Raw genomic sequence first — 24,279 nt, forward strand, 5'->3', positions numbered from 1 at the left:
ATGGGTCAAACAGATTACATGGGTGACTCCTGTATCTACTGTAAGTGTATATTATTAACCCTTATTGATAAACAGAAATAAAAGGATTTTGAGAATAATACGTTATGCTCATTGGGCTTTGTAATGCTCCTGCACTCTTAGAGCACTTTTCCACCAAAAGAACTCTGGTTCTTAAACCAGTTCCCCTCAGGCTTATAAGAACTGTGCACAGGGGGAAAAATAACTGTAAAGTTGAAATTTCAGAGTTAAACAGCTGAGAGTTGATTTTAACTCACTCAGATGGTGAATGGTGTTTAATGTTGAAGTTATTTGACAGAGTTGAATATTTCAGTGTCAACCCAAACAAACCCAATAAATACTACCCAACTCCATTTTACTCCAACTCCAGATTTAAGTAAACCCAATTAAACATTTCATAATGGGCATGCCCCACCCCCCCAATCCTAACTTACCATTATTGTGTAGTCTTGCCAACCAGGGCTACCTTCTATTGGGTATTGCATTATTTTTTGTTTACTTAATTTGCTCAAATAAATTTTAAGTTCTTTTCAGAGTTGGCGTAACAATCTAGGAAGTTAAATACATACAACTGTGAGTTAAAAAGGTGAATTTTGAATGTTTAACTATTTTATAAAAAGTGTTGATTTAACTCCAAAGAGTGTGGAGTTTCATAAACCCTAGAAAAGAGTTGTGGGAACCAGCCCACGTTTCCACCAGTTTTAGAACGTTTCTGGTTCCAGAACTTACTTTTGTTGGTGGAAATGCGGCAAACAGTTCAAAATTAGGTTCAAAAACGAGAATGGTGCCGATTCCACGTCAGTGGAAAAGCATTATGAGCAAGTCACAATCAGGCAAGAAGAAGAAAGTTGTCGCAACACCAGGAAAAGCAACTCGCCAAACTGCTAACACGCTTAAACAACCTTAAAGCCCCCAGCATTTAACTCATTCATTACACTAATGCATGCCTAGGATAAGGTAGCTTTGGGCAACAGACAACACAAAGACGGTAAGTAAGGAAGAGGCCACACCCAATATGCAAATATATGGTGCCAGAAGCCTTATGGGAAAGCTGTATGAATCAACACTGTGGAAAGTACTAAAAGTTGGTTGAAATCATTTTTTTTTTCAGGTGGAAGTTCTCTAAACTTATTTTATTGAGTTGTACTGGGCGGTAAATTCACTCACCTTAATAATATATTAATAATATAGAACAAAATCACTTTTTAGAGTGTACCAACTGCAATGTTAAACCAAAACTATAATGAACTAAGGTTAGTATACAGTCTATAATTTATAGTATTAGTGGAGTGGAGTAGAAAATTGGGACACAGCCCCAAGACTCTAAAACACTCAGTATCAGCATGTTGGACTCTTCTGCACTCTCTTACATCCCAGGAAAGCTTTTGCTCAAAGTGTTCACGCTTCCTCTCCAGCTGCATCATCTCTCTGCTGCCTTACTGGCCTCCAATTTACAATCACACGCCACAGTTTACTCAGCGGGCGACTGTCGGAGTCCGCCGCTCGGATGACACCGCTCAATTGAAAACGTCTCTCTGAAATCTATTGTTCTCAGGAGCATTATTGTCCTGCGGGGCTCTGACAGTCAGTTTCCACATCTGTGGGCAAAAGCAACTACTGAGCGCCAGAAATCATCAGGAGACTCGTTTGTGTGTTTGTTTGGTTGGCTGATTGTTTGTTTGTTCAGTAATGGAAATAAGAAAGTTTTAGTACTTAAAAATAGCCAGAGGTTTGGAAAGAACTATACAATAAAAAGCCCATATTATAGTTTTTTGTCCGCTTTGAGGCTTAGTTATGACATCTGTGTGGATTTATGCACCAAAAACAGCCAAAGAATGTTGAAACCAATTCAATTTGATTAGATTCAGTCTGAAATTCTGATTGTGAGGTGAATGAAAAACCTAGAAATTGATGGCACTCATGCTTATATGTTATCTTCAGGATCTTTCTTTTTTGTTAGATGGATGCCAGTATTTCAGGGTGCATTCATGTCTGTGTTACCTTCTGGCTTTCTCCTGTTAACTAGAGGAAACCAGTGTTTTTGGTGGTTCTTATGTCTGTGTTACTTTCTGGCTCTCTCAGTTCACTTTTTCATTAGATTCTTATGGTCAAATTTGCTAGAGTCATTAGCCACACTTTGGCTGTGTTCACATTACCAGGCTGAAGTGACTCGAATCTGATATTTTGCTGAATGTGGCTTAGATCTGATTTTTTCAAAGTTGGGTGAACGTGCCAAATTCGATTTTTTCAAATCAGATTTGAGTTACTTCCATATGTAGTCCTAAATCGGATATGTATCCGATCCATGAACATGTGTCATGAATGTGAACAGTCAAATTGCTTCTCTCATGTAGCCACACTCTATCTCTTGGTGCAGCTGCAAAAACAGCAAAAGCAAACCACCTGGCTTTTTTTCACCTCCTCGACCTGAGCGTGTACTTCAGACCAACTGTTTGCTATTTCTTCACTCCATATATAACACATATGAGCTGCTAACACATCCATTTCCCTCTATAAAGCTACGAGTCGTCTCTCAAATATGAATGTATTTGTTGTTGGCGAAGAAGGCGACATTTATACACGTATCAATGTGCGCATGTGAGACGTTTTTTAGGGACAGATTTTTTCATGTTACACTGTAAACCTAGAAGTTGTTTGAACTCAAATAAATTAAGTCTGTTTTACATTAAAAAAAGGAGATTTCTAAACAATACTCAACTATTTTGAGTTAGATGAACATTCATGGGCACATATACACATTCAAACTGAGATCTTTGAGTTGAATCAACTTATAATAACTGAGTTTAATATGTTGCCATTAACAGCTTCTTTTCCATTGGCTTCTGTCACAATCTATTTGCATACTGGGTGTGTCCAACAGTTTCTGACTAGCACTCACCATCAGTGTGTAGTGATTCCCCCGGGGCTACCTTAGGTAAACTTGTAGATCACATATTATGATTAAATATTTGGCCTCTGTGTTGTTGGCTGTAGAACAAACATCATTTACTGAGCTGCAGTAACACTGTGTTCTCGCTGTGCTCTCAGTACTTTTAATTCTTTACTGTTTTCTTTCTTCTACTTTTCTGTGAGTACTTAATAAAATAGTTAAATGAAACCAGAAGGAAGACTAAATACATGTTCAGGAAAACATAAATTTTAAATATATGTATATGTATATGTTAAGTTGACTGTACTTAAAAATTGTATTACATGAACTTAAAATGTATTACGTAAAAAAAGTTTTGAGTTTAGCCAACTTATCGGGTTTTACAGTGTACATACAGATACAGGTAACTTACATTTGTGAATGTGAACCGTCAACATAGCCAAATCCGAGCTGAGCAATAAATCAGATTTGAGCAATCTGGCTTGTAATGTGAACTTAGCCATTGATGGTCTGTTTACATCTTAAAATCTAGGAAGATTTAAATAGACATAATCAGAAGAGCCTGACTTTGTGCTTTTTTTGAGTTCAAAACTTAAAATAAGGTGTACAAGTTCTAAACGAGACTAAATAATGATGTTGGTCTTAAAATCAAAAAGCAAAATAATCTTAGACCTGCAATGCTGGCCATGATAAAATCCTTGAATAAATAAAGTCAATGATTTATTGACTTGAAATTAGATCATTTCACAGTACCACTTTAAAATAAGACTACCTTTATAAAGCGTTTATAAATAGTTTACAATTTGTTTATTAATGGATACTAATTAGGTTGTAAATGCCTTAAAAATGCCTTAGTAATCAGGTATAACACATATGTAGAAAGGGCAACAATGACCTGTTGATTGCCAAATAGTGAACCCACAGCCATCAATATTGTTATGTGTTATAACTGAATATTAATGATTTTTAAGGCATTTACAACCTAGTTATTAATCATTAATAAACTAATAATAAACCATTTATAAACACTTTATAAAGGTAGTCTTATTTTAAAGTGGTACCCATTTCACTTTTTTTTAGTATGATAACTGATCTGGATCTAAAGTCCTCCCTTGAGTCTTTCTTGGGATTTCTTTCAATGTTTCTTTCTCTTTCTTCCTCTTGCCCCTGAGTTTATGTTTTATGTTTTGCTGATAAAAAAACATTAAAAAAGCTTTCTTACACAAGAACTTGATACAGGCAAAACTGATTTGAAAAAAGAAAGAGTAAATAAAACATACAACAAAAATCTAAGAAATTATCCCTTTTAATGAGCCTGTTTTCTGTCCTTTACATGAGTTCGCTTTCCTCCAACTTCATCTAAGCTTCAGGGTGCACTGGTTAAATGAGTTCCGCTGCCAAGTTTGGCCAAGTTTCGAAGGATTTCCACAGTAAGTGGTCTCGGGGGAAAATCCTGCTAAGTTATGCAGCCCGACTTGACAGACAAAATAAATAAGCAAGTGTTTTGCATTTGCTAAAGCTAAGAAACAAACGGCGCCGCAGTTAAATTCGGTTATGTTATCTGCAGATTCTTCCCCTCGTAGCCGTTACGGAGGCCTGTTCTCGTGCCGCCCTCGGCGAAGGCGTTTTCTGAGTGTTAAAACAAATCATACAGTGGCTCGGCAGAGTGCAGCATGTGGTCTACATCACATCCTCTTAGTGCAGTGGAGATTACAGGGACAGGAGCTGGCATGTCTGAGCTAACAGCTTCAGAATAATGGCTCTCTTATCTGGGACACACTTAGTCAACATCATGTAGTTGTTGGGATGTGTAATAAAGTTTTTTTTTATAATGGTATGCAGTGTGTGGGTTTATTAGTGTTCAGGGCTTGTAGAGAGGGTCCCCGAGGAGAGGTTTTTGGACCCTGTAACTGCAATTTTGGTTGTACAATAATCGTGCTTAGAGGGCCATATCAAAACTTTAAATCTTTAAATTTAATATAAAAAAGTAGATAAACAAGCTGTGAAGTGTCACCTCAGAGAACAGCATGGGAACACCCATACGTGTATAAGTTGTGAGGTGTTGAACAATGGCCAAAAAAATAATACCACTCAGGTTGTAAAGAGCTCTTTTGCTGTTCAGAGGTGAGTATTATCGGCTTAGTGCTAGAGGTTAGCTGGCTTTGCATGTAGACATGTGCAGGTCTTCACCCTCCTGGTGTGTTGGGGCATCACTAGTGATAGGTGGAGTCCTAATGAATGGGTTGGGTTTTTCTCTGAGCAAAATTGGGGAAAACATGGGGAAAAAATGAGAAATACAATTTTTGATAGTGTGCCTTATAATCTGGTGTGCCTCATAGTTGAGAAAAAAATATATATATATACAGAAAGTGGGTATAAGATGGATGGGACATGTTATTTGTGAAGTTCTGCCTACATCTAACATTCATCAATCCACAGTGTCACATGCAAATCGGGAATACATCATAGAACACATCGTTACACAGCTATGGTTAGCAACCTAACTGCAGCTCAGTGATTACCTGTTAATGCTTTGGGCTTGTGTTGTAGCCAGTGACACAATACCATTAGATTTATGAGTTGCCTTTCCTTATACTTGACTTTAATTGGTTTGTAGAATGGTAATTTTTTGGTTCAACAAGTTGCCTTTCCAGGTGTTGTGCCAAACACTGCCTCCCTGCCAGTATCTGACTTCCTTTGGGTGCAGTGTAAGAAATTCCTCATGGAATAGTCTACAGTTATAGTAGATATAGGAAGTAGCAGATTTCGGCACAGCAATGCTTTATATATTTATTCATTTATTGTTTAATACCTCCTGTGATTGGTCTGAAGGTCCGAACCATCCTAAACAGATTTTCCCAGAGTGAGACCACCTCTTTTGGTTGGACAAATTTTCTACCAAATTGAAGAGTCTGAAGGTTGGGACCAAACAAGCTTCTACTCAGCTTACCTTCTACTGAAAGCCTTAACAAGTTGAGACACTTGCTGAAGAGGTACCATTAGTTATTAGAAACAGTCCACCGACAGAATTTGGTTATTGGGACATCTCGGCTATCTGGGAAATCAGATATGGGAACTGATCCTGGAGGAGAAAAATGTTGGATAAGGTTATCTGCACATTTTGATTTTTATTAAATATATGGACAGGTCTCAGTGGAAGGGTAAGTTGTTCAGGAACGCTGCCACTGTAACTTATTCTGGAACTGTATGCTGGCCGATTTAATCAGTCCCGAAGTGCCTCATCTCCTCTACTGTTAAAACTATCCGAGCTTGTTACGACACCTCCGGCCTCGGCTTACAGGACAGGCCTGAAAAACATTGGCCTGGCGGGAGGACTCGTGCCAAACCCATCCGGCCTCCTGTACAACGTCCCGCGGTTAACGGCTCCTGTACTTAACAGCAAAGGGACCTTCTGGCAGCTGTCGAAGGAGCTCGGGTTTTACAGTTTAAGAGCAGCTTTAGACCAATCATGTCTTGCTTCTGGGCAGGAGGCCAGCGGAAGGCACATAAATGCCAGCCAAGGGCAGCACCAACAGCCAAGTGAGAGGGGGTAGGTTACATAGTAAGCACACGCGGACTGAAACGCGGCCAAGCCGCTACTAGCCAACCGGTGTAGTTCACGCTCCTCGCCGCTCTGTAGGCTTATTAAAAAAATTATAATTTCATGCAGCTCATGTCTTGCAAAAGCAACAGAAGCTTGACATTACAGCTCTGCCTCAGTAGGCAAATGTGGGCAGATATGCCCACGCTGCAACACACCCCGATCATGGTAAATGCCACGTTATTCTGCGAGATGTTAGCCGTTATGAATCATGGCGTGGGCTCTGGGGCAGAAATCCGATGTTAGATCGAGTCTGCCGAATACAAATAGAAGCGTAACAAACAGACTGGGGAAATTACAGGAGGAGGAGGAGGATCGGAATTTCAATAAGAGCAGGTAAAAACAGTCAAATCCTCACAGCAAAGACCTAAAATATATAACGGTATAGAACGTCTAGTAGAACGCCACTGCTGGAGAGTGGAGACAGCTACTCCAACAAAATAACAGGATGAACTATCTCTTTTAAATCTCTCTTAATGTGCCCTTGATGTGAGAAGAAACTACAAATAAGAAGGCATCTTAGCAGATTTTAGACTTAGTTTGGGTAGTGTGCCTTCTGGTGAGAGATCGTTGAGACATGCCTCTACTACACTGTAAGCCCGGATAAGTTAAATTTACTTAAAACATTTGAGGAAACCGGTTGCCTTAAAAAGTTAAGTAACGGGTAATGAAAACTTAAGTTAACATAACTTAGAACATCAAGTTATTACAACTAAAGGGGAAGTGGATTTAACTTTTTCATTTTTGTTATACTGTAAGACCGGATAAGTTGAGTTTACTTAACTTTTTTTGAGGCAGCCAGACTGCTCAGAAGTAACGTGGAACGAAAACTTGTGTAAGCATAAATTAAACCATGAAGTTACTACAACTAAAGAGGAAGTTGAGTTATTTCTAAGGTAGCCCAGGGGGGAATCACTACTACACACTGATGGTGAGTGTTAGTTATAAACTGTTGGACACACCCAGTATGCAAATAGATTGTGACAGAAGCCAATGGAAAAGAAGCTGCCAATGGCAACAGACTAAACTTCAACTAACTCAAAATAGTTGAGTATTGTATAGAAATATCCATAGAAATATTTGAGTTAAAACAACATATGGGTTTACAGTGTACAGACTCTACAAAGGACACTTTAGCAGTTAACAGACTTTGAAAGGGGATACCTAGGACTGACCAAGGACCATCCATCTTGGACAGCAGAGACAGTTACTCCAACAAATGTAGCACAAACTATTTTTACACAGCAAAAAATACATTGGAAATAGGAGACAAAATATATATAAATGGAGACCTCATAATTTTGCTTTGTTAATTTGTAAATATAAAGAAGTTTAGGTTCATTCAACTTAACAGAGTCAAGTTATCAATTTGATTTGACTCAATTTATATGGGTTTATTTACATAACTGCTTTCTTCAAGTATTGTGGGCTTTAGCTATTTATTTTATTTACAAAAATATACATATAGTTTTTTTTTTAATATTTAGCATATTTTTATGGAACTGCCAGTACTGAAAGCACAACACTACGACAACACACAAATTAATTCTGTAGCTCCAAACCAACATATTATAACAACTAGGAGCACAGAATAAAAGCTACTTGCTCTTATAGCCTACAACACTGAGATTTGGCAACAAACACATATACAATATTACACTAATGTCTGCCTAGGATCAGGTAGCTTTAGGCAACAGACAACACAAAGATGGTAAGTAAAGGAAAAAAACGCACCCAATATTCAAATATATGGTGCCAGGAGCATTATGGGAAAGCTATATGAACCAACGCTGTAGAAAGAGCATTGACACGTGCAGTTTACTAAAAAGTTGGTTGAAATTATGCTTATGTTAAGCAAAAAGACAATTATTAAACTGAGACTAATTTTTTTTTTTTTTTAAAAGCGAAATAATCTTACATTTACAGTGCACACCGAGACAAAGATTCTTATAGCAAGTTCTCTTATCTCTTGATGTTCATCCACTTATGTTGTGCGTATGGAAATGCTCTTACTTTCACTATTAAACATATCCTGCAATGATTATCCAATAAGAGGCTCCTTTAAATGTTTGCTTAGTTTAAATCCAGATGTGACTTTTTTTTTGAATAGGCAGTAAATGAAGTTTCATTTCATTCTAACAGTGAATTTCTTGGTTCATAATTTTATAATATATAAAGCTCTGGAAAAAAAAATTAAGAGACTAGCTATTTATAGGTATATGTTTGAGTAAAATTAACATTGTTACATTACTCTTACATTACAAATAAAACTATTGTCATTTAGAGCAATTTATTTGCAGAAAATGAGCAATGGCTGAAATAACAAAAAGTTGCAGAGCTGTTAGACCTCAAAAAATGCAAAGAAAACAAGTTTACATTCATAGTTTCAAGTTTTAAGGGTTTAGAAATCAGAATTTGGTGCAATAACCCTGGTTTTGATGTTTTCATGTATTTTGGCATGCTCTCCTCCACCAGTCTTACACACTGCTTTTGGAAAGCTTTATGCCACTCACTCCTGGTGCAACAATTCAGTCTTTTAAGCTTGTTTTAATGGCTGTGATCATCTATCTTCCTCTTGATTATATTCAAAAAAATTTTTATTGTTAAAATCAAGGAAAAACATCATTTCGCATAGTGTACCAGCATTTATAGATAATTCTCATAGAATCATAATAATAAGGCTTGAGAAAAAAGTATGTAATAATATCAGTGCAGTATTCCGTGTGATTGATTGCAGGCACTTCATTCCTAATCAGCCTCACACCAGGCCTCTCTCGGAGGAAAAAGCCGATATAAGAGGTTATCGTCCGCTGCGGGTTAGCAGTATGATACGTTTCAGGCCGTGTAGCTGGGAAAGACCTAGACCCACATCCAGCAGAGAAAAGAAATCAATGCTATCAGTGTTATCAGCCCTGCCGTTATTGAAGACAGAAGCCCCCTAAAGCCTCGCCGTGTGAGGGGCCGCAGATAATCATACAGCGCTCCGTGACGTTCACGCCGCTGCAGGACGAACCCTGACCTCAGGAACAGCATCCGGTTCCCGTCCCCAGCAGCCCTTTAAAAGCCCAGTTTGCTAAGTGCGGACCACGCCTTATAGAAGTAGAAAAGGAAGAAAAAGGGGAGGGAACTCGGGGAAATTTGGGCTGGAGTTCTGAACTGCATGCTGAAGAAGCGTGCAGTTATATCCCCCCCTTTTTATTTAATGAGAAGTGGAAGAGTAGAAAAAAGGGGGTTGTTGGGGAGGAGGTGGGTTGCGAAGTTTTCGTCACGAGAGATAGTTAGTTAGGGGAGGTATTTATAGGACGGTTGATTGATACGGGGTGGAGTTAGAACGTAGAGTTCGGGCGTGGTCCTTCTCCCAAACTTTTGTTATTACATAACATCATTTAAAGCTCAGTGAGCAGCTGGGGGTTTTATTACAGTTGGTATATATGTGTGTAGGGATTTATGATGTCAGAGATCCAGAGCAAAGATAAAAAAAAGAAATATATAAAAGAAAAGAGAAATGATTTGATGGCTGGTGGTGGAGAAACGTGTGGCTGCATGGTGAATGCAGGTGCGAGTGCAGTAAAGATTAGAGTGAAGATTAAATATAACTATATGAGACACTGACCACCCACACAACTTCTGTGATCCGCACCGGGGGCTGCAGGGTGTTATGCTGATATGAATAGAATAAAAATAATGCATCACTCTGAGGAGGACAACACAAGGGTGATTCTCTGAGACTAGTGTCTTTTAAAATCATATTTTTATGACAAAAAAAAATACGTCAAAACTTGTCATACCTTTGGGAATTTTTTTTCCCCAGTTTTTGTCTGTATACTTTTTTCAAGAATTACATATTATTATATGTATTTTTATTTAACATTCAGTTATAAACCTTTATCTCGATACACATTTATCTCATTTAATCAAAATATTAATAAAAAACAATCAAATAACAGGATTGAAATTGAATTTCATGTAAAAATCATTAACATAAAAATGTTATGAGGCTTTTATATTTTCTGACTGTTCCTTAAATAATACATGTAGTCCAATAAACATTTACAATTATTATTATTAGATACCAACCGTTGAGTGTGACAGAGTTTAGTGTGATGGGGTTTAGTGTGACAGGGTTGAGTGTGACTGGGTTTAATGTGATGGGGTTTAGTGTGAGGGGGCTGAATGTGAAAAGTATGAATGTAATGGGGATAATTGTGACAGGGTTGAATGTGACGGGGTTGAATGTGATGGGGTTGAATGTGGCGGGGTTGAATGGGACAGGATTGAATGTGACGGGGTTGAATGCGACGGGGATGAATGTGACAGGGATGAATGTGACAGGGTTGAATGTGACAGGGTTGAATATGACAGGGGTGAATGTGACGGGCATGAATGTGACGGGGTTGAATGTGACAGGGTTGATTGTAACGGGGTCTAATGTGACAGGTTTAAATTTGACAGGGCTGAAGGTGTCGGGGTTTAGTGTGACAGGGATGAATGTGACGGGGAAGAATGTGACTGGGATGAATGTGACGGGGTTGAATGCGACAGTGTTGAATGTGACGGGGATGACTGTGACGGGGTGAATGTGACGGGGTTGAATGCGACGGGGTTGAATGTGACGGGGAAGACTGTGACGGGGGTGAATGTGAAGGGGGTGAATGTGACAGGGTTGAATGTGACAGGGATGACTGTGACGGGGGTGAATGTGACAGGGATGAATGTGACAGGGTTGAATGCGACGGGGTTGAATGTGACGGGGATGACTGTGACGGGGGTGAATGTGAAGGGGGTGAATGTGACAGGGTTGAATGTGACGGGGATGACTGTGACGGGGGTGAATGTGACAGGGATGAATGTGACAGGGTTGAATGCGACGGGGTTGAATGTGATGGGGATGACTGTAACGAGGGTGAATGTGAAGGGGGTGAATGTGACAGGGTTGAATGTGACAGGGATGACTGTGACGGGGGTGAATGTGACAGGGATGAATGTGACAGGGTTGAATGCTACGGGGTTGAATGTGACGGGGATGACTGTGACGGGGGTGAATGTGAAGGGGGTGAATGTGACAGGGTTGAATGTGACGGGGATGACTGTGACGGGGGTGAATGTGACAGGGATGAATGTGACAGGGTTGAATGCGACGGGGTTGAATGTGACGGGGATGACTGTAACGAGGGTGAATGTGACGGGGTGAATGTGGCAGGGTTAAATGTGACGGGGTTGGACTAATTCCCTTTCCAATGATTCATAAATGAAAACAAATATCTATATGCAAAAAGTGGAAGGTGGATTTAGAATCTTTGTAGTGAAGTTGAATAAAAATTCATGTTACTAAAATGCAGTTGCTTCAGTTGCCCCTAGGCTGGCATCACTACCCACCCCACCCTCTCAAAACCCCATCAACTCCCCAAAGAAAAGCACAGCACAGAGTACAAGCCAAGCCTTTGCTGTGTCCTGGTGGCACAACAAAAACAGACAGCACTTTCACAGCAATCTCTCGCTGCGTGTCGACACACACTCACACGGCCGAGGCTGAATATCTCCCAGGGTGCCGCTTTGATCCTCAGTGAGAGCAGAAACTCCATGCCCTGAGCTACCCGAGCGATATTCAAGTCTAAATGTGCAAAACACAAACACACACTCATATTCCCATCCAAAAACATGATGGCGGACACACACTCATATGATATATATATACATATTTGCATATGCTCTGGGGTGAGTGGTGTACTCGTGAAAGGGGTATCTGATTAGTGTTCTGATACTCACTGTAGTAGGCTGAGTGATGTTCTCTCGAGAGGGGTACATTCATTGTACTGGACTGAGTGATGTACTCTTGAGAGGTGTATCGGGTTAGTGTTTTGATATTCACACTGTAGTAGGCTGACTGATGTACTCTAAAGAGGGCTATATTTACTGTAATGGCCTGAGCGATGTACTCTTGAAAGGGGTATCTGGTTAGAGTTCTGATACTCTTGACGAGGGTGAATGTGACGGGGTGAATGTGGCAGGGTTAAATGTGACGGGGTTGGACTAATTCCCTTTCCAATGATTCATAAATGAAAACAAATATCTATATGCAGAAAGTGGAAGGTGGATTCAGAATCTTTGTAGTGAAGTTGAATAAAAATTCATGTTACTAAAATGCAGTTGCTTCAGTTGCCCCTAGGCTGGCATCACTACTGGTTAGAGTTAGTATCTGGTTAGAGTTCTGATACTCACTGTAGTAGGCTGAGTGATGTTCTCTCGAGAGGAGTACACTCACTTTACAGGACTGAGCAATGTACTCTCGAGATGTGTATCTGGTTAGTGTGTTAATACTCTCTCTGATTGCTTGAGTGATGTACTCTTGAGAGGTGTATCTGGTTAGTGTTTTGATACTCACTGTAATGGCCTGAGTGATGTACTCTTGAGAGGTCTATCTGGTTAGTGTTTTGATACTCACTGTAATGGTCTGAGCGATGTACTCTTGAGAGGTGTATCTGGTTACTGTTTTGATACTTACTATAATAGCCTGAGTGATGTACTCTTAAGAGGTGTATCTGGTTAGTGGTTTGATACTTACTTTAATGGGCTTAGCGATGCACTCTTGAGAGGTGTATCTGGTTACTGTTTTGATACTTACTATAATAGCCTGAGTGATGTACTCTTGAAAGGTGTATCTGGTTAGTGTGTTAATACTCTCTCTAATGATGTTCTCTTGGGAGGTGCATCTGGTTAGTGTTTTGATACTTACTGTAATGGCCTGAGCAATGTACTCTTGAGAGGTCTATCTGGTTAGTGTTTTGAAACTCACTATAATAGCCTGAGTGATGTACTCTTGAAAGGTGTATCTGGTTAGTGTGTTAATACTCTCTCTAATTGCCTGAGCGATGTACTCTTGAGAGGTGCATCTTGTTAGTGTGTTAATACTCTCTCTAATTGCCTGAGCGATGTACTCTTGAGAGGTGCATCTGGTTACTGTTTTGATACTAACTGTAATGGCCTGAGTGATGTACTCTTGAAAGGTCTATCTGGTTAGTGTTTTGATACTCATTGTAATAGCCTGAGTGATGTACTCTTGAGAGATGTATCTGTTTAGTGTTTTGATACTCACTGTAATGGTCTGAGCAATGTACTCTAGAGAGGTGTATCTGGTTACTGTTTTGATACTTACTATAATAGCCTGAGTGATGTACTCTTGAGAGGTGTATCTGGTTAGTGTTTTGATACTCACTGTAATGGCCTGAGTGATGTACTCTTAAGAGGTGTATCTGGTTAGTGTTTTGATACTAACTTTAATGGCCTGAGTGATGTACTCTTGGGGGGTGTATCTGGTTAGTGTTTTGATACTCACTGTAATGGCCTGAGTGATGCACTCTTAAGAGGTGTATCTGGTTAGTGTTTTAATATTTACTGTAGTGGATTGAGTGATGTACTCTTGATAGGTGTATCTGCTTAGTGGTTTGATATTTACTGTAATGGCCTGAGTGATGTACTCTTAAGTTTATCTGGTTAGTGTGTGATAAATTACCTAAATTCTTAATCATCAATGACCTAATCGTTTCAGGAGGTTTTATTTTATCTTTATTTTTAACAATGTAACGTTTGAAATACTTGCAAATACTTTCTTAGCCAAAGCTCTCACTACATTCTGATCCACGGTCTTGAGATCTGATAGGCCGTTCAGATTGACCTACAGAGCATCAATAGCCAGGCTCCATTCCATAATCCATCTCACACTGGCTTCCATTGTGGAACATGAAAGGTTAAAAATCAAAGCCAGAGGAAGGCTGAATACCCAGTGAACCATTCAGGCCTCTGGGTCGCTATGGGAGGATCAGGAGAGGATACTGTAGATAACAGGATGTCGACACCACTGGATTGATGACTCCTGAGCGAGAGTGAAAGGTTTTTGTGTGTTAAATATGGGCAGCCGAGAAAAAAAAAGAACTACAAATGAGTTCTGGCATTGATCCAGGGAGCGGGGAGGCAACAGAAGTCCTTTTGATATTGTAATGAAGGAGCTTCAGTGGAATGGTGTCCACTGCCTGTCCGTATCACTGGCTGCTCAGAGAGAGATGATTGGGAGGGCGGAGCAAAGCTCAAAACTCTTTGGTTGGGAATATACACTGCATCCTAAATATATACAGTGCTGTGAAAAAAGTATTTGCCTCCCTACAGGTTTTTTTAGTTTTGTTTTGTTTGATCATACATACATTTATTACTTACATCAGACAGACAACACGAGAAAATTTAAATCGAGTAAATTGAGAGTACATTTCACAGCCTAGTACAGTGAGTATCAGAGCACTAACCAGATACCCCTCTCAAGAGTACATCACTCAACCCACTACAGTGAGTACCAAAACGCAAACACACACACAGCACTTCAGTACCCATTTTTATGTGGACTTACAACTGTTACATTCTTTGAAAACGTCGGAAAATAATTGCCCCATCCATGTGGCACCCACTATCAGACCTTACTCCATCTGCCATAATTCCACGAGCCATTCACTAAGGATACACCTAATACTCATTTCCGTAATATCCAATGACTTTTGAAATGTGAGGATATATGAAAAAAAAAAAAAAATATATATATATATATATATATATATATATAGTCAAGAGGAAGATGGATGATCACAAGCCATCAAACCAAACTGAACTGTTTAAATCTTTGCACCAGGAGTGGCATAAAGAAATGTTGTCCGTAGTTTATAGAATAAAACAACAATTTTCATTTTAATCAAATATATAATTACCTATAAAGAGCAAAATCAGAGAAACTGATTCAGAAACTGAAGTGGTCTCTTATTTTTTTTCCAGATCTGTATATTGTATTTGAATTTATTTGATTTAATCAGCGATTTAACTCAACTGTAACTGAATCAACTTTCTTTTGCAACTGAACTCACTCAAGTGGTTAAATGATTCATTTGTGATTTAAATCTGAATGAACTTTGACTCACACGGAGGGAATGTATGTAATGATTCTTCCACAACATTTCCCATCAATGTCTAGGAGGGAAATCATTCACTGGGATCTAACACACCCTGAGGAACCATCAGTTTAGATCCTGCCTGAGGCCATGCATTTAGCAAGGCTATAAATACTCGGCATGGTTATACTGGTTCTATAGTGGCCATAAGCTGCTTAATGATGGGGCTACGTGCCACGGCTGAGAAGTGACCAGTGAGGAGCCCTGGAGGTGGAAGCTAGCGGCATCAAGGTCAAATGATCTAACTTTTAACCAAGGCTCTTAAACAACATCCACCATATTTAATTCTGAGTAATTGGGAAGGAGGTTGAGTGGTTGAAACTATAGTGCCATATTTGACCTTTATAAACACCCCCAAAAATGACCAAAAACCTGTTAGACACTGGAGTTTGAGAAAATATCCATTTTACGATGAATCATCATCATGATTTGTGATGCATTATCGATTTGTGGCATCAAATATCGATGATATTTTTATGGAAATATAGGCGCTCTAAACTCCCTAAGACTCGCCCCCAATCTGACCTTGACTAAAGTTACTGCTCATTACTCATGGTGGCGCTAATCAAGTAAAATTGGTTGTTGAATTAATGTTAATGTTACTTTAATCTATTTGTTGTTACTTTATTTAAAAAAAAGGTCTGTTTAATATTTAGTGCAGTTTTCTGAGAACCCAGAGTCCCTGGGTGGTTTTACTTTTTCGCAATAATTTCTGAGACAATATATCGTCCTGAAAATGTTGTTATCATGACAGGCCTAGTTAAAAGTGTTAAACAAACCAAAATACTCTGTGAAGCATTTTTGCGGCTCTTATCTAGGGTGCTGCTAACTTGTAGTTTCTGAGGCCGGTAACTGAAGATGATGAACCTATCCTGTGCAACAAGACCTGACTATCGCTCTTCCTTTCCTGAGGTGGTCCTGATGAGTGCCAGTTCCATCATAATGTTTTTTTTAATGGTCTTTTTGCGACTGCGCTTGAGGATACTTTCATAATTCTTGAAAAGCATTTTTTTACTTTTTACTTTGTTGAGCAGTTCTTGCCATAATATGGATTAGAATATTACTTCACAAATGATGTTCTTAAACACATTAAGAGGCAAGAAATTCAAGTAATTAACTCTTAAAAAATTCAGCACGGCTGTTAACTTCATAAATATTTTCTCAGACATTTTTTGTTTACTAAATAATTCTAGTAATGTTCAGATGCCTTTAGCATTAAGCTTCAGTGTAGTACATTTTAAAATAATGGGAAAAAAAAACACTTTTGACTGGTCCTTTATATACGTTTTTTTATCCATCTATTCCAAAGATATGAGTGCATTCTGATCAATATTCCTTCCACACCCATGGGTTATTTCTCTCTCTACACTAACGTCTCGCACCAGTGGCTCCCAGTCACCAGAAATGTGTTCCCCATCCTCAGAACAGATCTGTGTACTCTAATGAGCTCGACAAGCTAAGATGCTGAAGGTGTGAAAATCACTGAAGGTGTGATTAATCACAATCCTTAAAAAAGAAAAACACACTGACAGTAAAAGAACATCAGTGTAGCAGATATGCTAACAATTTACTAAAAAGCCAGAATTCGTGAGCTAAAATGGACTATACGTCCAAATGCTTGCGGACATTCCTTTTGCGACATTCCCTTGTTTTCGGCTGCCTTTTTGTCCTCTTGGAACTTTCGCTAAGAATTGGAACAAACAATCAAGTACCTGATACAAATATAGCTATAGCTGTATAGCTTTAGTGGAGCCCTAAAGTTCAGCAACCTAGATGCTGCTGCTGGTTAAGTAGTTAACTTTAGGGCTTTATCTAAAGTCTTCAAAAGAGGGCAGGTGGTGCAGCAACTAATTACTATTGTCCATTCCTTCATTCCTCTGTGATGGAAAGCAGAAATGAGCTTTTAATAACTTTTACTTTATTTTATATTTCCGTTCCACATTAAATGCTGTAGCCTCTGCCTTCTGTTGCACCATTTAAGGTGGAATGGGAAAGTTAGATAGGTATCTAGCTAGCTACTGAGATGGACTACTAGTGATTTTTTAAGCTTGTTATGAAGAAAATGGCCATAAAACATTAAAATTACACATTAAACTATGGTGAGATAGTGGTTATCATAATTTGTAACAAGTTTCTTTGGACACTTGTTTAATAACTTGTTTATTTTGAAGGAGCCTCTGAGAAATCTCTGTTTGAAGGGCCATAAAGCCTCTCCAGCCTAACAAGAATCAGGGCACCCTACCTCTAGGCATAAACGCTCAAAACAGAGGTGCCAATGGGGTAAATGGGATTGGGCCAAAGTCTGACTTTTAAAAAATTAACCATTTGGCACCATAGGTATATAACTAGAGAGAAATAGTATTAGCCTCATCCCTAGTATTGAGCTGTGGAGCATTGAATGAACTGTGTTCTCTGGAAAGATGGAGCTCCATGTGATACATTTATATGGGATCAATTCAGAATAAGAGTTGAAGAGATTACCATCCAACATCATCCTGGCCTCACTAACTCTCAGCTCTTGTATCTGAAGCAATCAAATCCTCACAGCAAATGCTCTCCACGCAAAATCTTGTAGAAAACCTTTCTTCTTCTCTGGGCAGTATAGAAAACAGTTACTCCAACAAAAGCAGGATAAACTCTTTTTTTATAATTTTATTTGTAATTTTTTTCCCTCATTTTCTCCCATATTTACTCGGCCAATTACCCAACCAACTTATTAGGACTTCCCCTATCACTAGTGATGCCTCAACACCAGGAGCGTGAGGACTAGCACAAGCCTCCTCTGATACATGTGAAGTCAGCCAACACCTCTTTTCACACTGCTGCTGATGCACTATTGCCGAGTAGCATCACAGCGCTAACGCTCGGAGGAAAACGCAGCGTCTCGGTTCCGATACATCAGCTCACAGACGCCTTGTGCTGATCGACATCACACTTTGGAGTGATGAGGGGGGAAAAGCACCATCTACCCACCCAGAGAGAGAGCAAAGCCAATTGTGCTCTCTCAGGGCTCCGGTAGTCGATGGCAAGCTACATGAACAGGATTCGCTGGACCACTTGGAGCCCCCAAACTCTTTTTAATTCCCTTAAATGAGCAGGTGTCTCAAATACCGTCACACTTACCCTGCAGTTCCCGAGCTCCTCCGCTGACAGGATGATGGTCCCGCACTTCTTCCCGGGGATGCCCCTGCAACCGACAGCAAGTGTTAGCTCAGAGTGCTAAGTGACAATGGAACAGATGTAACACCAAACAGCATGGCAGCACGTCCAGAACCAAGGGCATAGAGTCTTTCCCTAAGTGCACTGTTCCTACTGTATTACATTACTTTACATTATATTACATTACATTACATTACATTACATTACATTACATTTAGGGGATGCTTTCATTTAAAGCGACTTGCAAAAATTTATGTACATTTAGTAATAGAAGACATAAAAGTTCAAGGCAAAAACATTTAAGACAGGACCTATAGGAGGCCAAAGGGAAATGAAGGAAATGAGGTTAGAAGTAGTCGTTAGTTTGTTAGAGGTGTTAGGAGAGTAAGTCGCTCTCTTAAGAGCTCTGTCTTCAAGAGGTTCTTAAAATTAGCGAGGGACGCTCCTGATCTGGAAGTGGAAGGTAATTTGTTCCACCATCCAACATGATCTTAAATAAAATACCTTTTTTGCTGGATGTTCTTGTGTTTTTATGTAACGTAACAAACATTTTCAAAACGTTCATATTCATCTAGCTGGTAATGTTATGCGTGAAAATTTCTAATAACGTTGTGGTGCTAACCATTATTAGATAAGTCACATGATTTCTGTAACGTCACAGGCTAAACTTTTTGATATTTTTTTTAAATAGTGCTAAACGTTCTTATAACGTTGTCTCTTAGATGTGGTAGCTGTGTTGTTCTTGGTAAATTTTACTTCTTTTTGGTGATGTTTCAGTGTTTGTAGAAAGTATAATGTAAAAATGAACTTAAACCTGCCGTTTGTCGGCCATCATTACGTCATTGTATAGCAGCTCACGGATATGCTTTTACGATATGCTATGCTATTGATGTTCATTTGCCAGCAGAGGGATTGTGGGCATTTGGCTCTATGATCAAGACCAGTATGATGCTCATACAGATATACATCACTATTAATAACTCATTAGCATCACATATTAGCCCCAAAAGGTGTCACAAAGGGTTTTATCTTTCTTTTACTGCCTTTGATCTCATGTTTCTTTTTTTCCCCTCAACTTTCTCTTTTTACTCGAGCTGTTTTAGTACTAACCATTAAGCCTGAGTACACAGGATTACGAACGGCCATTCAGAGCATGCTAATCTCTTCCCATCAGTGCTCAGCGTGTCAGTAAGAAGACAGGGAGTGGCTGGAGGCAGCGAGGCTAAAGGCTACAGAGCACACAGTTGAGTTTATAATATACTGAAGACTCCGGGGTCCGCCTCTCTTCGCGCAGGCTGCCCCCCAGTGTCAACAAATTGCGGCGGCCGCTACTCCGGTTGCATAACAATTTCATTAGCATCCGTTTCCTCCATATGGCTGGGAAGCCCGCTGGGGGCCCGAGGCGCTATCAGAGACAGATGCAGGCTATCTGGGTGGCAACGCTTCGCTCGTGCCGCGCTGCAGCTCGACCCAAATTTGTTTTGCTGGAGAAAACCTTAATGGCCCCACATGGTGAAAGTCTGCAAACAACCTGCTCACAGCCATTAGCTCTATCTCCATCTCTCTGCTGCACTTGCTTCTAAAGCCTCATCTTGCAACCAGGAAAGAGATTCAATTAAACCATAAAAACGTAACGGTTTCATTTCTTCTTCGTATCTCCTGGTAAAGTCAGCCACTGTTCACTTATACCCTTTAAACATGAACTGTAAACCCACAATATGTTTGAACACAAATAAACTAAAGCAATATCCGAAGGGGATTAGTTTCTCAGGGGAGTAGTTTCTCTGTGAAAAATATTTCACACTTCTACTTGTATCTGGACTGCAATTGAAAAAACAGGAGGACCAGTGAGGTTTTTTTTTTATTTGCTCCCCCGAAAAAGCGCGCTCAATCAAACCACATACATCAATTCAACACTGCCAAATATGCAGTATTTATTCACTATTATGCCCAGAAAACGTAGAACTGTGTTGTAATACACAAAATTATACATTGCACTTTGACACTGATAAAATACTTTGTTTAAAATGTTTAAAAAAATTAAACCAACCAGAATATGTTTTATACTTTAGATTTATCTTTGAGGACAGATCTGCACACTTTTGGTATTGTAATCTCCAGAGGTGGAAAAAGTACAGAAAAATTGTAATTAAGTAAAAGTACCTTTACTTTGCTAAAATTCTACTCAAGTAAAATTAAAAGTACCCATCTAAAAATCTACTCGAGTAAAAGTTAAAAAGTACTCAATTTAAAATTTACTTTGAGTAAAAGTTACATAGTTACTTTTAATTATTTGATGTAAAAAGGTACAAATCGTAAATTAAATAATTGTTAAATAATTTGGATCTTTCAGGCAGTATTTGTTCAGACCACCCTATAAAACATTTTCAAGAACAAGTGGCATAGGTTTCTATTATACATTTTTTTCTTTACTGTTTAAAATTATGGTTATATAGGCGACTATAAACTGTAATTTTATAGTTTTACAGGTAATTATAATTTTGTAAACTTGCCATTGCTATGCTTTAACTGCTATTCACATTACTTTATTTTTTTAAACATTCAAGCAGATTGTTGAATGTTTGCAATAATTTTAAATTTAAGGAATTATCATTAAAAACATGAAATCATACAAAAAAAACTGTTGGTCGGTGCATGCGCAGTGCCGTAAAGAAGCACATATTGATGGGTAGCATAACTCGACAGAACACCGTTTCCCCCGAGCACAGCTGATTTACACAGCGTCTCTCCTGCTTAACGTAAAAATAAACACTGCTGGGATAAGTTCAGCTGCGCGAACAATGAGAACAAAACTCAATTTTTTTTTTATTCAAACAATTATTTTTTTTTTTCCAGCATTTTATTTTTTACTCAGCAACGGGGAGTTTTCGTAGCGAAATAGATTACTTGTGTCAAAATGTACTTGAGTAAAAGTAAAATTACCTATTTTAAAAACTACTTTAAAAATGACAAATTACTCATAAAAACTACTCAATAACAGTAGTGTGAGTACATGCAATTCATTACTTTCCACCTCTGGTAATCTCAGTGTCTTCATGAGGTAGAGTCACCTGGAAGAATAATTCTATTCCTAAGCAATTCCAGCCACAGCTCATTTACTAATGTTTTACTGCATAAAACCTCTATATCTATTATTTTCCTCAAAGCACTTACAAATAAAACCTCGTCTAGTAAAGGATGGGAATAAAGATCAGAGCGGAAAGAAGCTTCCTCTGCTCGGCTATATCAGTGTAGATGTGTGTACATCTGTATCATCTCTAACCCTCAGAAAAGGTCAGTATATAAAAGCCACTAGTGCAGAGACGACTGGAACACACTGCAAGCAGGGATTAGAGGAGATGCATCAGGGAAAGGTCAGGCCTGCAGAGATACACCTGGGCTGTGTCAGCATTACCTGTATATATACGATCCGAAAGATAAAAAGAAAAAAAAACTTCTTTAAGAGACGTGTGGGTACAAACAGATATTGGTTCTGATTTTCAGATTTTTTTACCAAATCGTGTGTAAAGTGCAGTTCTTTTAGGCTGGATCTTACACTCCAACAACAGTTTCATGGCTTCGACCTGCTTTGTTTAAATGGCGACAGTGTTCAGGTAAATTTGTGGCATATTGCTATCTTGGCAACAGAAAAAACAGGCGCGCCACAGACTAAATACAACCTAGACAGATATCAACAGTCGTTGAACACCTTGACGTTCATTGCTATCTTGGCAACACAGGTGCACCGTGCATTCCCTACACAAGGACCTGACCGCTTTTTACGTGCAAAGCATACTTTTCCCGTCGTTACGACAGCAAAGTCACACGCTGTTTCTGAGGCTGGAAACTCTGGTGAACTTCTTCTGTGCAATAGAGGTAGCTCTTGCTGTTCCTTTCCTGGGGCGGTTCTGATGAGTGCCAGTTTCATCAGTAACATAATGTTCATGATGGTCTTTACAACTGCAATTATGGACATTTTTGTTACATTTTTCGGATTGAACGACCTTCATTTTATGCAACCGATGCTCTCAAACACATTAGGAAATTCAAGTAATTAACTCTTGACAGTTAAGTTCAGCACAGCTGTTGACTGAAAGCTCACGTTCCAGTTGACTCTACCTTATAAAGCTGACTAAGAAAAATCAAGATCTAAGCGGTGCCTACTTTTAAGAATATAACATACAAAACATCTGAATCTACATACATTTCTATTTTTGTTATGTATAGTAAGTAATTTCAATGCTTTAAACCGGCCCTACAGTCTAACTGCTACAGTCTAACTGCTAACTTTTAAATAACAAAAAATACTGTAACCGAATATAAGGTGTGTCCAAACTTTTTAAAGCAACACTTTGGCAGCCATCTACTGTAGCAACACCCCTGCAACCCTGTAGTATACCATAGTAACACCTCTGCAACCAACGCCTGAGACTCATAGTTCTATTTTGATGCATTTAATATTAATTGTGAATGTAAAACAATGATCATTATTACCAACAAAAATCACTGAATCTTAAAGGTTGGACCACATTTTTGGTTCTGTATATTTGCATTTAAGATCCTGAGGTAAATACTCCTTAATATCTCAGGCTTTATCTGAGATAAACTTTATAAACTGACTGTTATGCGATATCACTGACACTTTAATATCCCCACGTCAAGAATTATTGCCCCAGTAAAGCTCGGTTATGCATATTACTATCACATATATGACTCCAAGCATCTCAGAGAATCTCGTTACGTCCTTTTTTATTGACTGTGGCTTTAAAAAAGAAAAAGTCCCCGTTGGAGAATGCCTATTGGTTCATTATTCAAGCGTGATGTGCTCTCAGATCAACCAAAGGTCTGAACATTTTATTGTCACATTAGCACAACAATGCGGCATGAAGGGCAGCTACAAACACTTTCCTCTGCAGAAACGTCTGAGGCCGAGGCCTTGTCTGCTCACGGTTGATGTTATTTTTGATGTTACCAGGCCTGCCGCTGATCACAACCTCTAAAAATTGCAAAGGTTGGACTCCTTTGTTCCCCTGTTTTGTCACCTGACGGCTCAAGGCACTAATCTAAAATGATTTTTGGATACAACAACATTTAAAAAATTGATTTTGGGTCTTCAATGGAGCTTTTAGTGAATAGATGGTAAGAGTAAAAATCTTTTTATAGGTTTAATACAATTTTACTAATGATGTAAAAGTACCAATTAAAATGCTAATATCCTGCATAATACATTGGCTTGCAAAAGTATACATTCATACATTCATCATTTTTCAGTGGCAGGTTTCTGTCACAGAGCTGCTCTACAAACAGACTCAGGAGATTCTTTGTCCCGAGAGCCATCAGACTCTTCAACTCCTCTTTATGTTACATCCTGTACATTTACACTCCTAGATACTATTTACACATCTATCTATCTATCTATCTATCTATCTATCTATCTATCTATCTATCTATCTATCTATCTATCTATCTATCTATCTATCTATCTGTCTGTTTGTCTGTCTGTCTGTCCGTCCATCCGTAGACCAACATAAAGTATCACTCTGGAGGAGCTGCAGAAATGCTCAGCTCAGCTAGTAGAATCTGTCCACAGGACAACTATAAGTCAACTATAAGTGTTTCAGACTTTT

At 38.9% G+C, this 24,279-nt stretch overlaps 1 protein-coding gene across 2 annotated transcripts in view; it reads right to left on the minus strand.

Annotated features, from left to right (window-relative positions):
• cpne5b (copine Vb) overlaps positions 1-24,279 on the minus strand; it is a 212,422-nt gene that overhangs the window by 82,175 nt on the left and 105,968 nt on the right. For both annotated transcript variants that reach the window (XM_022682732.2, XM_022682731.2), the window contains one exon: positions 18,617-18,680. In XM_022682732.2, the coding sequence (XP_022538453.1) occupies positions 18,617-18,680 (64 nt within the window). The remainder of the gene's footprint in view (positions 1-18,616; positions 18,681-24,279) is intronic.

The sequence above is a fragment of the Astyanax mexicanus genome, chromosome 24 (genome assembly GCF_023375975.1).
Source record: "Astyanax mexicanus isolate ESR-SI-001 chromosome 24, AstMex3_surface, whole genome shotgun sequence".
In the NCBI taxonomy this organism is placed as follows: domain Eukaryota; kingdom Metazoa; phylum Chordata; class Actinopteri; order Characiformes; family Acestrorhamphidae; genus Astyanax; species Astyanax mexicanus.